A 15,602-nucleotide genomic window follows, 5' to 3' on the forward strand; every position below is an offset into this window, starting at 1 on the left:
GTTTATTGATAAGAATTAGTAATAAATAGGTTGACTCATACGATCTCATTCAAAGAAGTTTTTTAATTAGATGTCTAAGTAGGATTCCCGCTAGCATCAGAGATGTTAGATAATATCCTGTCACTTTCGGTAAATAAGTTATATCTATTTAATATCCGCAGACTGTCATTAACTATGATCACTAGTCGTGTGAAGTTAAAGTTTCCCATTGTCCGCCCCGGTAGCTGAGTGTTGTGTTGTACTAATCATCATCATTTCATCCCCATCGACGCGCAAGTCGCCGAAGTGGCGTCAAATCGAAAGACTTGCACCAGGCGAACAGTCTACCCGACGGGAGGCCCTCGTCACACGACATTTCATATTTTTCAAAGTTTCCCACTATCACAATTCAAAGACGTAATCCAGTTAAAATTCTCGATTCAGTAAAGCATTTAAATATTCACACGAATTGACATTAAAGCCAAAGAGATTTCTATGCACCTTCCCGTTAATCTAATCTGATAAATGTCCAAATTAAAGTTTTGAATTGACAATCCGTAAAAACAATCTCGTCACGATCTATTCTTGATCCCCGTTTAATAAAGTCCCAATTGTTGTTCTCTAAAGCTGTACGTCCTAAATAACTGCAACTGCAGTGAAACATGTTTGGGTTATAAAACAAAACTGTGCTTTGCTAAAGGCGGACCCTATCCAAAAACATATATATTGTTAAAGCAAACACGGAAAAAAAGAGCTTCAATACCAAAATGATTATTCCGAACTAGAACAGACTAATTACAACGTATAGCTATTTATACTTTAATAAACACTATCTTTTGTGTCCTTGATCTACGTTCTGTGACTATAATATTGATTTTCTTATGTATTGGAATAACTAATATTTTAATATTTCCTACGGTTTTTCCCCCTTCCCATGTTTCTAAAATTTAAAATTAAATTTTCCTTTTCTATTCTTTTGCTTTCTATACTAGATATTTCCCTCTATTTGTTTTTTATTTATTTTTCGTAATTACTACTTGTGGAGGGACTTGGATCATTTTATGAATTGATATTTTAAGGACATGGGAGATAATTTGGGAGCTGTTTCTGTTTTTTCAACACTGAGATGCGTTGGAGGTATTACAGTTAGCTCCATCTACCGTACAGTGAGGGCCACCGCATAGACGAGCACTAACCCCCTCGGCTACAGCGACAGTGTCCAAAAGTAATACACTGATGGGGGGGAGGGGGGGGGAGAGGTGTGGACGCAACGACGGTGCAGCCAAGCGAGACTAGAGGCTGAGGAGCAGCTAGCAGCTGGTGTGGGGTGCGCCGGCAGTACGGTACCTGGAGGTGAGCCCCGGCGCTCCCGGCCGGTCCCGGCTGCTGCAGACTGGAAGCGGCGGCCAGCGCCAGCAGCAGCTGTGCGTACACCTGGCCCACCGTCTGCCACAGCCCGCTGCAGCTGTTACAGCTGCAACACACGCGTTACACAACTGCTAGCGTACACAGTCTGACCACATAGGTACAAGCTAAACAAATACTATATACACTGGTGTCCAAAATTAAGGCAACCAACCACTATTCCCCCCTCCTGTGTCTAATTCATGACATAATCGTATACATTGTCAACGGAAAGGTAGCATTCTGGTCAACCAACAACCTCACCAAGGATGATGTCAGGGCATCTATAAAACGGGGTAGTGTTTGCCGGGTAGCCCAAATCCACAACTGCTGTGTACACAGACGGTGCTGTATTGCATTGTGAGTACGCTTACCAGACACTCTGCGGTGAAGGGACATAGGAAGAATGGAAGCAGGACATTCGTAAACTGATATTGCCCGATGGGTTAACGTGAATCCTTCTGTTTTTTTAATGTGGCTACAGTTAATTGAGACTGGAATTGTATCCCGAAGACCAGAGCATTGCCAACCAGATGTGATATCAGAAAAAAAGAGTTCCGTTATTTGGCCGTAAGGGAACGACGGTACCACCTTAGTACTGCATGGCAACTGGCATTTGACCTCGCAGCATCCACTGGACGTTTTGCATGGAGGCAAACGGTGTACAGAAGGCTTCAGCAGAGTGTCCTTTATAGCCGGAGACTTCCCGTACGTCTTCCACTGACGTGACTTCACAGAAGGGAACGTCTAGAGTGGAGTTGTCAACACACCAGCTGGACGGTCGAACAGCGGGCCACATTCTGTTCACAGATAAGTGGCATTATGGTCTGGAGAGTGATTTTCGACGGATTGGCATCTGGAAGAAATGTGGAACACGATTTCGGGAGTCTCCCTAATGGTGTGAACAGGGAGTATGTTGGCCGCGCGGGATTAGCCGAGCGGTCAGGGCGCTGCAGTCATGGACAGTGCGGCTGGTACCGGCGGAGGTACCTCCATCGGGCATGGGTGTGTGTGTTTGTCCCTAGGATAATTTAGGTTAAGTAGTGTGTAAGCTTAGGGACTGATGACCTGAGCAGTTAAGTCCCATAAGATTTCACACACATTTGGATATTTAGGGAATATGTTGAACAATCGAACACCTCTTCATGAACTTGTACAATTGGAACGGCAACGTTTAACTGCCCTCAGCAATTGTGACGAATCTTGGTACCTCATCTGGGGTTGTTGTGAGGTGCTGTGAGCCCAGACTTCGTGCTGATGGACGATAATGCTCGATCGCATAGAACACAGGTGGTTGACATTTTCTTGGAAACGGAAGAATTTGGACGGATGGTGTGGTCTCCCGATTTGGGTCCCATAGGGAAAGTCTGGAATGCTCTAGCGACACGAATTGCATCACGTTAGCATCAACCAATCACTCTCCAACACTTGCGAGCAGTGCTGCAGGAAGAATGGGCGTTATTGCCTCAACATGAGAGGGATGACATCATTCACAGCCTTCCCCGACGTTGCCAGGCCTGTATTGCTGCCAGAGCTGGTCAGACCCAATACTGAGACCATTAACCAGTTGTCTGAATGCATGTCTAAATCCGTTAAACTGGAAAAAACGAAGACCATATTTGTCGAACATTATGCATGTTTCAGTTGTTTACGTTCCCTATTCTTTACATTGTTTCTACTTTACTATAAGCTGTTTGTACTGTTTTGTAGCAAAATAAACGCGACTTTGCAAAATTTCTGATTGTTGCTTTAAATTTGGACACCGCCGTCCACAATACGAGCACGAAGAGTCTCTACATTTGGTACCGGGGTTGCGTAGACAAGAGCTTTCAAATGCCCCTATAAATGAAAGTCAAGAGGGTTGAGGTGAGGAGAGCGCGGAGGCCATGGAATTGGTCCGCCTCTACCAATCCATCGGTCACCTAATCTGTTGTTGAGAAGCGTACGAACACTTCGACTGAAATGTGCAGGAGCTCCATCGTGCATGAACCACATGTTGTGTCGTACTTGTAAAGGCACATGTTCTAACAGCACAGGTAGAGTATCCCGTATGAAATCATGATAACGTGCTCCATTGAGCGTAGGTGGAAGAAACTAAAATGAGCTCTAACATGGAAATTAAGCGTTTCCGGACACATGTCCACATAACATCTTTTCTTTATTTGTGTGTGAGGAATGTTTCCTGAAAGTTTGGCCGTACCTTTTTGTAACACCATATATATATATATATATATATATATGTGTGTGTGTGTGTGTGTGTGTGTGTGTGTGATATAAAAAGGGAAAACATTGGTACCAAAAATCTCAAAATGGTCGTTTCCGATTTACTTCACATTTTTACACGTTACTGTAATATTATAGACAAAATACACTTTTTAATGTATAAATATGTATATAAAATATACAACAGTGAAACGTTGTTATCAAGGAAAGCTGTATTTATAGCTTACTGCTTTGAGATTACAATACTACTACAGTATCTGAATTTCCAATAACAATAAACAAGACTCAAGGTCAGATATGCGGGGGGGGGGGGGGAAGAGGAGATGGACAGAAGGGGGGGGGGGAATGGACACAGACAATGTGAAGGAGGAGATGGACAGAGAGGGACATGAGGAGATGGAGAGGGGGTAAGGAGAAAACGGGAAGATACAGAGGGGAAGAAGGTGATGGGCAGAGAAAGAGAGAGAATGAAGGAGGCGATGGCCAAAGGGAGAGGGGGAGGGGGAGATGGACAGAGGCAAGGGAGAGAAGGAGATTAGGATATATAGCCAATTCCCACTCATATTAGAAAATGTGCTTTCTCTTTTCTTTCTTCTTTTTTCATTTAGGCAGACAGAGCCACAGTGATCTGTGGTCGGGTACGGCTAGTAATAACATACACAGTCGGGCATGGGTCTGTGTGTTTGTCCTTGGAGTAATTTAGGTTAAGTAGTGTGTAAGCTTATGGACTGATGACCTTAGCAGTTAAGCCCCATAAGATTTTTTTAAAAAAAGATATCTACTTCCCATAGATGCTAAACAGCAGCAAGCCATCATCCGTTTAGATTCGCCGTTTCCGAGATGGTCGTTCACCGTACCAACCACAACAATTCGCCCTATTTTGAAGTCCATAAGTGAGTGGTTCTTTCCATTTGATACCCATGCCGTAGGTAGAAGTGTTCCCTATTCGTATATTCTCTTTATATACACTCTTAAGGCAAAAAACGACTCACCACAAAATGATTATCCGAATGGGACGGAAATTGGCAGATGTGGTGTACAATTTCAGAAAAATCTGATAATCTATTCAAGAGAAAGATCTTCAGAAACTGAGGAAGTCAATAACGCGTTGGTGCACCTCTGGCCATTATCCAAGCAGTTATTCGGCTTAACATTGGTTGACAGAGTGCTTGGACGTCCTCCTAAGGGATATCGTGCCAGATTCTGTCCAATCAGCGCGTTAGATAGTCAAAATTGCGACCTGGTTGGAGGGTCCTGCGCATGATGCTCCAAACGTTATCTATTGGGATCAGGCGACATGCCTAGTCTAGCTGGCCACTGGGGCTCAATTCTAAGCTGGAATCATCACTGACGACAAATCTACTCCAGTCAGTGAGATTCCAGGCTGAAGATGTGTCTGGAGACGCCCTCGATAGCCGTGGGATACCATCCTGATTGTGATCTGCCATGCAGCCCGACAACCAGGAGTGATGGTCTGGGTGCCATTTCATTTCATACGTGGAACCCTTTGATTGCCATCCGCGGCGCCCTTAGAGCATAGTGGTGCGTCGACGACATTCTAAGCCCCGTTTGTTGCTCTTCATGGCAAGCCATCCTGGGCTTACAGTTCAGCAAGATAATGACCGCCCGCACACGGTGAGAGTTTATACTCCTTGTCGTCGTGTTTGCCAAACCCTATCTCGGCCAGCAAAGTCTCCGGAACTCTCCTCAACAGAGAACGTTTGCATCTTTATGGGCAGAGCTCGGGATTTTGACAATCGAACGCGCTGATTGGACAGAATCTGGCACGATATCCCTTAGGAGGACATCCAACAGCTCTATCAATCAAGCTAAGCCGAATAACTGCTCAGTTTGTTCAAATTGTGAAGTCTGTTTCTTGAATAAGTCATACAGTTTCTCTGAAATTGCAGTCATTTGTTTATTTGTGCATATACTTTTTTCCTCAGAGTGTATTTTCCTCACCGCGTCAAGTGCCAGAAACTCCTCCACATGGGATTCAGACTCACTGTAAGCGGTTCCCATACTTTTTTGTCTCTTAAGTGTACATTCGACGTGTTCATTTCTATGTTAATCTAAGTGTTTAAATATTCTATTGTGAATCATATGTATGTGTTCGTACTAGTTATATCTGTAATGATGATGTATTCCATGTGTAGTTATACAGGGTGTTTCAAAAATGACCGGTATATTTGAAATGGCAATAAAAACTAAACGAACAGCGATAGAAACACACCGTTTGTTGCAATATGCTTGGGACAACAGTACATTTTCAGGCGGACAAACTTTCGAAATTACAGTAGTTACAATTTTCAACAACAGATGGCGCTGCAAGTTATGTGAAAGATATAGAAGACAACGCAGTCTGTGGGTGCGCCATTCTGTACGTCGTCTTTCTGCTGTAAGCGTGTGCTGTTCACAACGTGCAAGTGTGCTGTGGACAACATGGCTTATTCCTTAGAACAGAGGATTTTTCTGCTGTTGGAATTCCACCGCCTAGAACACAGTGTTGTTGCAACAAGACGAAGTTTTCAACGGAGGTTTAATGTAACCAAAGGACCGAAAAGCGATACAATAAAGGATCTGTTTGAAAAATTTCAACGGACTGGGAACGTGACGGATGAACGTGCTGGAAAGGTAGGGCGACCGCGTACGGCAACCACAGAGGGCAATGCGCAGCTAGTGCAGCAGGTGATCCAACAGCGGCCTCGGGTTTCCGTTCGCCGTGTTGCAGCTGCGGTCCAAATGACGCCAACGTCCACGTATCGTCTCATGCGCCACAGTTCACACCTCTCTGCATACAAAATTCAAACGCGGCAACCCGTCAGCGCCGCTACCATTGCTGCACGAGAGACATTCGCTAACGATATAGTGCACAGGATTGATGACGGCGATATGCATGTGGGCAGCATTTGGTTTACTGACGAAGCTTGTTTTTACCTGGACGGCTTCGTCAATAAACAGAACTGGTGCATATGGGGAACCGAAAAGCCCCATATTGCAGTCCCATCGTCCCTGCATCCTCAAAAAGTACTGGTCTGGGCCGCCATTTCTTCCAAAGGAATCATTGGCCCATTTTTCAGATCCGAAACGATTACTGCATCACGCTATCTGGACATTCTTCGTGAATTTGTGGAGGTACAAACTGCCTTAGACGACACTGCGAACACCTCGTGGTTTATGCAGGATGGTGCCCGCCACATCGCACGGCCGACGTCTTTAATTTCCTGAATGAATATTTCGATGATCGTGTGATTGCTTTGGGCTATCCGAAACATACAGGAGGCGGCGTGGATTGGCCTCCCTATTCGCCAGACATGAACCCCTGTGACCTCTTTCGGTGGTGACACTTGAAAGACCAGGTGTACCGACAGAATCCAGAAACAATTTAACAGCTGACACAGTACATCTCATCTGCATGTGAAGCCATTCCGCCAGACACGTTGTCAAAGGTTTCGGGTAATTTCATTCAGAGACTACGCCATATTATTGCTACGCATGGTGGATATGTGGAAAACATCGTACTATAGAGTTTCCCAGACCGCAGCGCCATCTGTTGTTGACAATTGTAACTACTGTAATTTCGAAAGTTTGTCTGCCTGAAAATGTAGTGTTGTCCCAAGCATATTGCAACAAACGGTGTATTTCTAGCGCTGCTCGTTTAGTTTTTATTGCCGTTTCAAACATACCGGTCATTTTTGAAACACCCTGTATAACTACACATGGAATACATCGACTTATTTCATCTAGATGTCGTTTCTTCTTTTACTCTAACTTTTCAGATGATACTTTCACTCACATCAGTAAGTATCATATAGAGTGATCCATGTAATGATTTTTATTATTTACAAAAGTTTTGGCTGCATACCTCAGTTCCATCACTGTCAACATCTGAACAAGGGAGCACCAGCAGACCAATAATTGAACAAACGACGTGCGTGCTAGCGACAGAGAGCGCGTATGGAAACATTTCCGACGCTTTCACCAACATTCATTCCACAGCTGGTTCATTTGGAATGCCTTTCTTTTCACGACTCGACTTACTTGTTCGACTTTGTATCGTTGTTTAAAACAATGTAACTTCGTGAACTAATGAATCAGCGGATACACTGGCGCCAACAAGAATTGAAACGTGTCCCTGTTTTGATAACCTTTGGTAATAGTGACTGATATCTAAAACTTTTTTAAAAAATGTTAGGTCTTTGAGAAATACCCCAAGCATGAAAAAAGGGTCTAAGCAAAAACCTTACCACAACAATAAGGTAAAATTATTTACTTTACAGCACACAAAAGAGAAAATAGAGCATTACATATTTCTTGGTATAAAGGCATGATCGGCCGGAGCGAGTGAGCGGTTCTAGGCGCTACATTCTGGAACCGCGCGACCGCTACGGTTGCAGGTTCGAATCCTGCCTCGGGCATGGATGTGTGTGATGTCCTTAGGTTAGTTAGGTTTAAATACTTCTAAGTTCTAGGGAACTGACGAACACAGCAGTTAACTCCCATAGTGCTCAGAGCCATTTGAACCATAAATGCATGACGACATGAATGGAACTAGGGAGTATATCTTAAAACCATGTTTTAGATACTGTTCAGCAGTTTTCTGATAATATGTTCTGTAATTCCATATTTCAGGTACCAAATATTTAAAATAATTTGAAAACCTTGATCTGTAATTAAAATGAAAAAGTTGTTTGATTCAACGCTCGTGTTATTCCGTTTAAAACATCTGAAAGCCGACTATCTCTCTCTCTCTCTCTCTCTCTCTCTCTCTCTCTCTCTCTCTCTCACACACACACACACACACACACACACACACACAGACACACACATATAATACACAGACACACACACACACACACACACACACACACACACACACAGACACACACACACACACACACACACACACATTTTTAAAAAAAGGGCTTGGAGAGATTACGGTCGACAGAGAGTACCGATTCCAGCACTATAGTTGGAGTCACGAACGATGGCGTTTGAGATTAGGATCGTTCTGCGCACCTACGTCACGCGTTCTCCGACAGCCAAAGAGCTGTCATTAGTGTCTGAGCGCTCTGTTCTGAATGTCGTAGCCAAAGCGAACATTAAATGTCATCGTAGAGAGTTCTTTAGTGAATTTTTATTCCATTTATAACGGTTGTCGTCACCGATTGTGGTGCTAAGCGACAAATTCTGCACAAGGATGCGAGGGACATAATTCGAAGCATACACGCTTCCGCCAAGTACAAGGCACATGTTCTTGTACGAGCGTACCACAGTTGTCGCTTGGAACTGGCAATAACGCAGTTCCCGTCCGCGATTCGACATCGTGAACCGCCTTAATTCGTGGACCGGATTATAGCATCAAAGATGAGTATGGATACTTTTCTTTAGATACTTTTGTACGAAGGTTGCGGAGAAAGTAATGCACTGCATTTTTTCTCCAACAGTTCTTTATTGAACATAATTAGAATTACAGACACGAAAGAATGATGTTCCGTCTACACACCTCATTTTTCACGTAATCTCCATCCTGTTCTATGGCCTTCCTCCAGCGCGAAACAAGGGCGTGTATGCCCTGTCTGTACCAATCCTTGTCCTGGTGGCGGAGCCTGTGCTTCAATGTGTGAATCACCTCCTCCTCGTCCTCAAAACGTCTTCCACGAACGGCATCCTTTAATGGCCCAGACAAGTGGAAGTCCCAGGGGTTAAGGCCAGGGCTGTAGGATGGATGGGGTAACACTGTCCAATTCTGTTTTGCGATGTGTTCAGCAGTCCTGAGACTCGTGCGGGACCGATCGTTATGGTGTTGCAGCAAAGCATCTCCTGAGTTGCTGTGGCGTCGAAGTCGCCGAAAGCGCGTCTTGAGTTTTGTTAATGTGTTGACCTATGCTTCTGAATTAATGTATCCCAGAACACGGTGTTCATGACCTTACCGGATGAAGCAATTTCTTTGAATTTTTTCTTCTGTGAGGATTGGGAATGGCGCTATTCCATCGACTGTCGTCTTGTTTCGGGTTCAAAATGGTGAATCTAGGTTTTATCATCTGTCACAATCCGGGACAAGATGGCCTCCTCCTCAACTTCAGAACGTTGCAACAAATCGAGAAAAAATGTTTTTTTCTGTGCGACTTGTGATCCACCGTTAGACACCGCGGGACCCATCTTGCACACACTTTTGAGTGTCCAAGAGTGCGGCTAATTGAATCCACACTTCCTTTGCTGATTGACAGACGCAGCGCCAACTGCCGAGTCGTAATGCGTCTGTCCTCCCGAACGACATCAGCTTGCGGCAACATGTCAGGTGCGACGGCCGTGGATGCCTTCTGATGACGCATTCGGGAGGACGACGGTTCAATCCCGCGTCCGGCCATCCTGATTTAGGTTTTCCGTGATTTCCCTAAATAGCTCCAGGCAAATGCCGGGTTGGTTCCTCTGAAAGGGCACGGCCGACTTCCTTCCCCGTCCTTCCCTAATCTGATGCGACCGATAACCTCGATGTTTGGTCTCTTCCTCCAAACAACCCAACCCTTCTGATGATCTTACCGTCCGTGCCCAGCGACTAACTGCATTTCTGTCGACAGCAGATGCTCCAAAGACTTTGCACAGGCGTTTTTGAATATTCCCCACAGGCTCTTTCTCTCCAGTGAGAAATTCAATGACGTCACGTTGCTTGTAACGTACGCCACCTACAGACGCTACTTTGAAACTGTCCTGCCGCTACGTATCTGTCGGGAGTGACGGAAACTTGGCGCGCTCACTCAGGAGACTTGAAATAATACATACGAAACGTTTCGCACTCTTAGCATTGCTTTCGACCGAGAAAAAAATGCGGTGCATTACTTTCTGGGCAACCCTTGTAAGTAAGACATTTTTCTTGTGATATTACTCGTTACGAAGGCTTCGCTACTTTTCGTTCGATAGCGTGTCACTAGCTCTCAGGAGCGTATTTCCCTGCAAGTGCATACAGCATCCTGCCTGAAACTCACGCGACATAAGTGAGTGGTATAAGTGGTCCATACACAGTGAGGAAATGGGTATGTCTTACCTAGAGATCGACATATTTGATCCTAAGTCACTCCCTGACAGGGGGAAGAATGTACGAGTATATACCTCCTATTTTCTCTATCACGCATTCGCCTGTCAGTTCTATAGCTGGTGTATATTTTCCATTTTTTTCTGAATAATTTCTCTTACTTTCTCTCGTCTGCCCATTTTCAGTCGTTGGGTTTGTATGGGTACCACGCCTGCTGGGGACCGAGTTGTGTTAAACATGTCTGCTGAGTGTAGCTAAGATGGGTAAGTGCACGTAGAAAGTGAAGTCATGTGTGTTGTACGATGACGACATAAGAGAGGGGGTGGAACTTGGAGGTGATACAGAGTTTATTCCTTTAGAATAGCACCAGGGAGCCTTCCGGGCTTAACATCCCCACCCAGCGGTCCGTTCACCATCGACAGTGGCGAACACCCACACTCCACGAGACACTGTGGGGAAGCCTGGAATTTAGTCCAGAAGAGTAGGGAAAAGTGTTGCTATCGGAAATCTTACATTGGCACGTCTGCTCCTCTTGCCAGTAAAATTTTCCGGTGAATATTTATTCCGTCGCCAAGGTCCGAAATGTCTGCCTCCGAGTTGAGCACCACTGTTACTGGAGCAGGTACATAACGTATATACTAAACAAAAGGTAAGTGTGACAGCAACATCTGACAGACATGGTGTAGTACACAAGCTCCCACCAGGACTGGACATTGAATTTTGTGTAGAGGTTACAGTCTGTTAAAAAGTGCGTAACGATTCTGTTAGCAGAATTTTCTGATGAGAAGATAGTGGTGGTACTAACGGGAAATTGATGTTTCAGCTAGCTTAATCTCTCGCGCAAAGTGACCTGCTGACATCGGTACCGTTAATGCTATAATGTCGTGGGATTTAAATCGAATTCTGCTATTGAGTCGCGCTATCAAATTGGGTAGCCTGTTACATCTGTTCAAATCCGTAAGTACGATCGTGTTAAGATTGGAGAGAGGTGGGGGAGGGTGTTGCAGGCAGACCATGATGATACTGACCGCGTCAGAACAATTATGTTGTTTGTTTTGTTGAAGTTCAACGATGTGTTGCTCAATTCATGTTGTCGCCATCTTGAAAGCATTCTTGTCTACCGATACTTCCTTGCAGATTGGAATTATGTATCGGATCGGAATTTGAACCAGTGATGTTACCTACTGAGCTGTCCAAGCACGACTCACGAACCGCCTTCAAAGCGCCATCTTCGCCAACAACTACCGTAAGAAGTTGACAGTTGTTCTTCTGTTTGCCGGTGGCTGTGGCAAGGCGGTTCTAGGCTCTTCAGTCCGGAACGGCGCGCCTGCTACGGTCGCAGGTTCGGATCCTGCCTCGGGCATTCATGTGTGTGATGTCCTTAGATCAGTTAGGTTTACGTAGTTCTAAGTCTAGGAGACTGATGACCTCACATGTTAAGTCCCAATTGCTCAGAGCCATTTGAAACATTTATTCTTCTGTTTACCTTGCAGGACTAGCTCTCCTGGAAGAAAGGAAACGATTCCCTAGTCCAGGAATTCCCAGACTTTTTGCCACTGCGTACCGCTTGACATTTCCAGTAACCTGAATGTACCACGATAGAATGTTCACTTCTTAACTAACCCTGCGGTTGGGGGACGGGGACGGGAGGCGGAAAGCCGGCCGTTGTGGCCGAGCGGTTCTAGGCGCTTCAGTCTGGAACTGTGCGACCGCTACGGTCGCAGGTTCGAATCCTGCCTCGGGAATGGATGTGTGTGATGTCCTTATGTTAGTTAGGTTTAAGTAGTTCTAAGTTCTAGGGGACTCATGACCTCAGATGTTAAGTCCCATAGTGCTCAGAGCCATTTGAACCATTTTGAACGGGAGGCGGAACATTATGCGACAGACTGCCGTAGGGTTGCAAGCTTTGTTCACATCAAACGCCATATAACTTAACACACAACAAAACGACGATAACAACGATGAACTATTCCCTGCCTAATGATTACTGCAGCGCCACGCATTGGCATACCGCATAAGCTGGCAGAAGTTGCAAAGTTGCACGTAAACTCTCTGACAACCACAGACAATAACCGACAGAAAAATCGCCAAATTCCAAACATTCCCGGCCGCTGCCCCAGGCTGTGGCTAAGCCATTTCTCCGCAATATCCTCTCTCCCCAGATCACTAGTCCCGCAAGCTATGCACAACCGTTGTGAAGCTTGGAGAGTAGAAGATAGGCACTGGAGGAAGTTGTGACGCTGGTTCTTGAATAACGTTTAGTTAGCTCACTCTGTAGAGGATTCGCCTGCAAAAGGCAAAGGTTCTGGGTTCGATTCCAGAATCAGTACACCGTTTTAATATGCTAGTAAGCTTAAAATCAGCGCAGACTCCGCTGCAGAGTGACAATTCGTTCTGGGTTACTGATGATGTAGTGCCCACCACGTCGGCATCAGGGTCGCCGAACTGGCAAAGTGAAAGGATAATGGGGGGCCAAGAGTAGCAGGAGACGGCGGCTTGCAGACGTTCTCAGCTGTTACACACTCCTGCAATCAAGAAGCTTGATTTCTCACGCACTGGCCGGAGTTGGCATTTTGAAGAGAAAAAAACTTGAGTGCTATGCTATAAAGTGAAAGTCCTCGACGAAAAACAGTGGCAACATCGCTACTGCAGGAGAAGACCGCGTCACGCTGGCGACCTCGGCCTTCCTAAATGAATTCGAAGCGTAGGACTGGTGATCGTGTGACTGTAAAACGGCCGGAATCTGCATCTGCAAATGCCAGTATAACAAAGCTTGGTCGGAGAAAACGAACACGTAGGAGAGTATAAACAAACCATCCTGTGCTTTCTGTGTACATAAATCTTTTTCGTGCATGTTAGAGAGTGTGGCGATTTGATACGTCAGTCCAGTCTCAGTACACAGCAGAGCTTCAATTCATTTAATGAGGCAATTTTGCTGTCAAAGCCTCTGCTTTTATTTGTGTTTATGAGGAAGTGGAACTGTGCGCCCAATTCTCACGCACTTCAGCAAAACATTTGTTCTGCAAATTGAAGAACAATACCCATTCCATATATCCAGTGGTTATAATTAAACCTCATCTACTTACAGTGGTCCAGTGTGGGGTATATATATGGTATGGCAGCGATACTTGGAAGATACGCTAATATTTTAATACGGTAGCGATCGAAACTGAAAAAAATTTCTACTTGGTCATGGATGGTTATGGTCATGGATGGCCGAGACCAAGGGATGGCGCGAAAAACACCGGTCAGTAGGCAGAACTCCACTCATTGAGTCCGTACATAACAAAACGCGATTGTGTTGGGACTGTTTAATAAAGGTAAGGACCCGGGAAATTGCCATCAATTCCGCAGTAAACACTCCACATGTAGGTGGCAGCAGATGATTTTTCCGTGCCAACAGAGGACGTGAAGTCATATCCCACACGATCAGCAGATTTAGTGCCATCGGTGTAAAAAACAACAGCATCCCGAAACTCCTATAAAATTCTGCTTGTATGACGACGTGACATCCAGGCTTTCATGTGACGAACTATAACGTGAGTGAACAGCACGGTTATCGAGAAGAGAGACCGTGCGCTGTCAGTGAAACTGTTTTATGTGAACGGCAGCAGTTACAGTGCTGCGTTGGGAGAGTATCGCAGACTGAAAGGTTTGAGGAGAGTCCAGGTGTCATTAAATGGTTTAAAGAAGATGATAATGAAATTCTAAAACACACCTGAGCTTGGTATGTCACCTGGGAGAGGAAGGCGTCCTGTCCCCGTACAAGTTACTGAGGAGGCTGCTGTTGCCTTAACTGATCATCCAGCACGACCAACGGTTACTGCTAGCGCTCATGCAGAGTGATGAGACCTGTCTATCCCATGGTCGACAGTACTGAAAGTTTTGCGGTCTATCTTACACCGGTACCCGTACAAGATCCAGACAGTGCAGCAACTGGAACCTCATGATTCGCAGCAACGTTCTGAAGTTGCTCTTCGGTTTCTGGCGTGCCATAATTCTATGGAGAGACGAGGCGTATTTTATACTACAGGATGCATTGAATACACAGAACTTTGGGGTACAGTTGAACCGAATATTGGGTACGAATAGCCACTGTAGTCGCTGTATCTGATTGTGATGTTTGGTTTGCGGGGCGCTCCACTGCGGGGTCAGCAGCGCCCGTACAAAGTCCCAGTTTTGACATAGTCCAATTTTTACACAGTCCAATTAGCCGCTGTCTCAAATGATGATGATGGTGATGAAATGATGAGGACAATGTAAACACCCCGGCTGGGAATCGAACTCGGGACCCCGTGATCCCGAGGCAGCAACACTAGCCACTAGACCACGAGCTGCGGACATACGTGATTGTGTGGTTCGGGTTCACAAGCACCTTTACTCTCGGTCCATTAACTTTGAAAAGAAAAGATCCAAAGGGCACGTCTGGTGTACCGTGAAGTTTGCACGTTATCGAGACCTAATTATACAGCTTTGTAAGAGCGCAACTGTGTGGAAACCGTTCTTTTCATGCAAGGTGGCCACACCTCATGTCGCTCGCCCTGTGAAAGACCTGCTTAATGCAACCTTCCGCCAATGTGTTATCTCCAGAGGATCTCCAGATACATGAGCTGCAAACTCACCTGATCTGAAACCATGTGACTTTTGACTCCGGGGATGTCCCAAAGAATGTGTTTACCAGAGACGCTTCGGTCTCTACCTGATCTGAAGACCAATTCACAAGAACACGCTGCTCAGTTTTCACCGAAACTGCTGCGAGCCATTGTTGATCACGTCGTTTTACGGACGCAAAATCTCGTCTACGTCTCCTGTGCTCATATTGACCAAATTGTGTGCTCGGTGGTTGATAATAAAATCAACATTATGCAATTATCTCTTGTTTTTCGTTTCTGCCCCCGTCCCCGTCGTAACGATGCGTTACATGGAAACATTTTTACAATATGTTACATGGAAACATTTCTGC

At 45.3% G+C, this 15,602-nt stretch overlaps 1 protein-coding gene across 1 annotated transcript in view; it reads right to left on the bottom strand.

The window, feature by feature from the left end:
* The window catches only part of LOC126282450 (uncharacterized), a 162,907-nt gene that overhangs the window by 130,837 nt on the left and 16,468 nt on the right, over nucleotides 1–15,602 (bottom strand). Inside the window, exon 3 of the mRNA XM_049982106.1 lies at nucleotides 1,327–1,453. Coding sequence (XP_049838063.1) covers nucleotides 1,327–1,453 — 127 coding nt within the window. The remainder of the gene's footprint in view (nucleotides 1–1,326; nucleotides 1,454–15,602) is intronic.

Source organism: Schistocerca gregaria, chromosome 7, assembly GCF_023897955.1.
Source record: "Schistocerca gregaria isolate iqSchGreg1 chromosome 7, iqSchGreg1.2, whole genome shotgun sequence".
NCBI classification, from domain to species: Eukaryota; Metazoa; Arthropoda; class Insecta; order Orthoptera; family Acrididae; genus Schistocerca; species Schistocerca gregaria.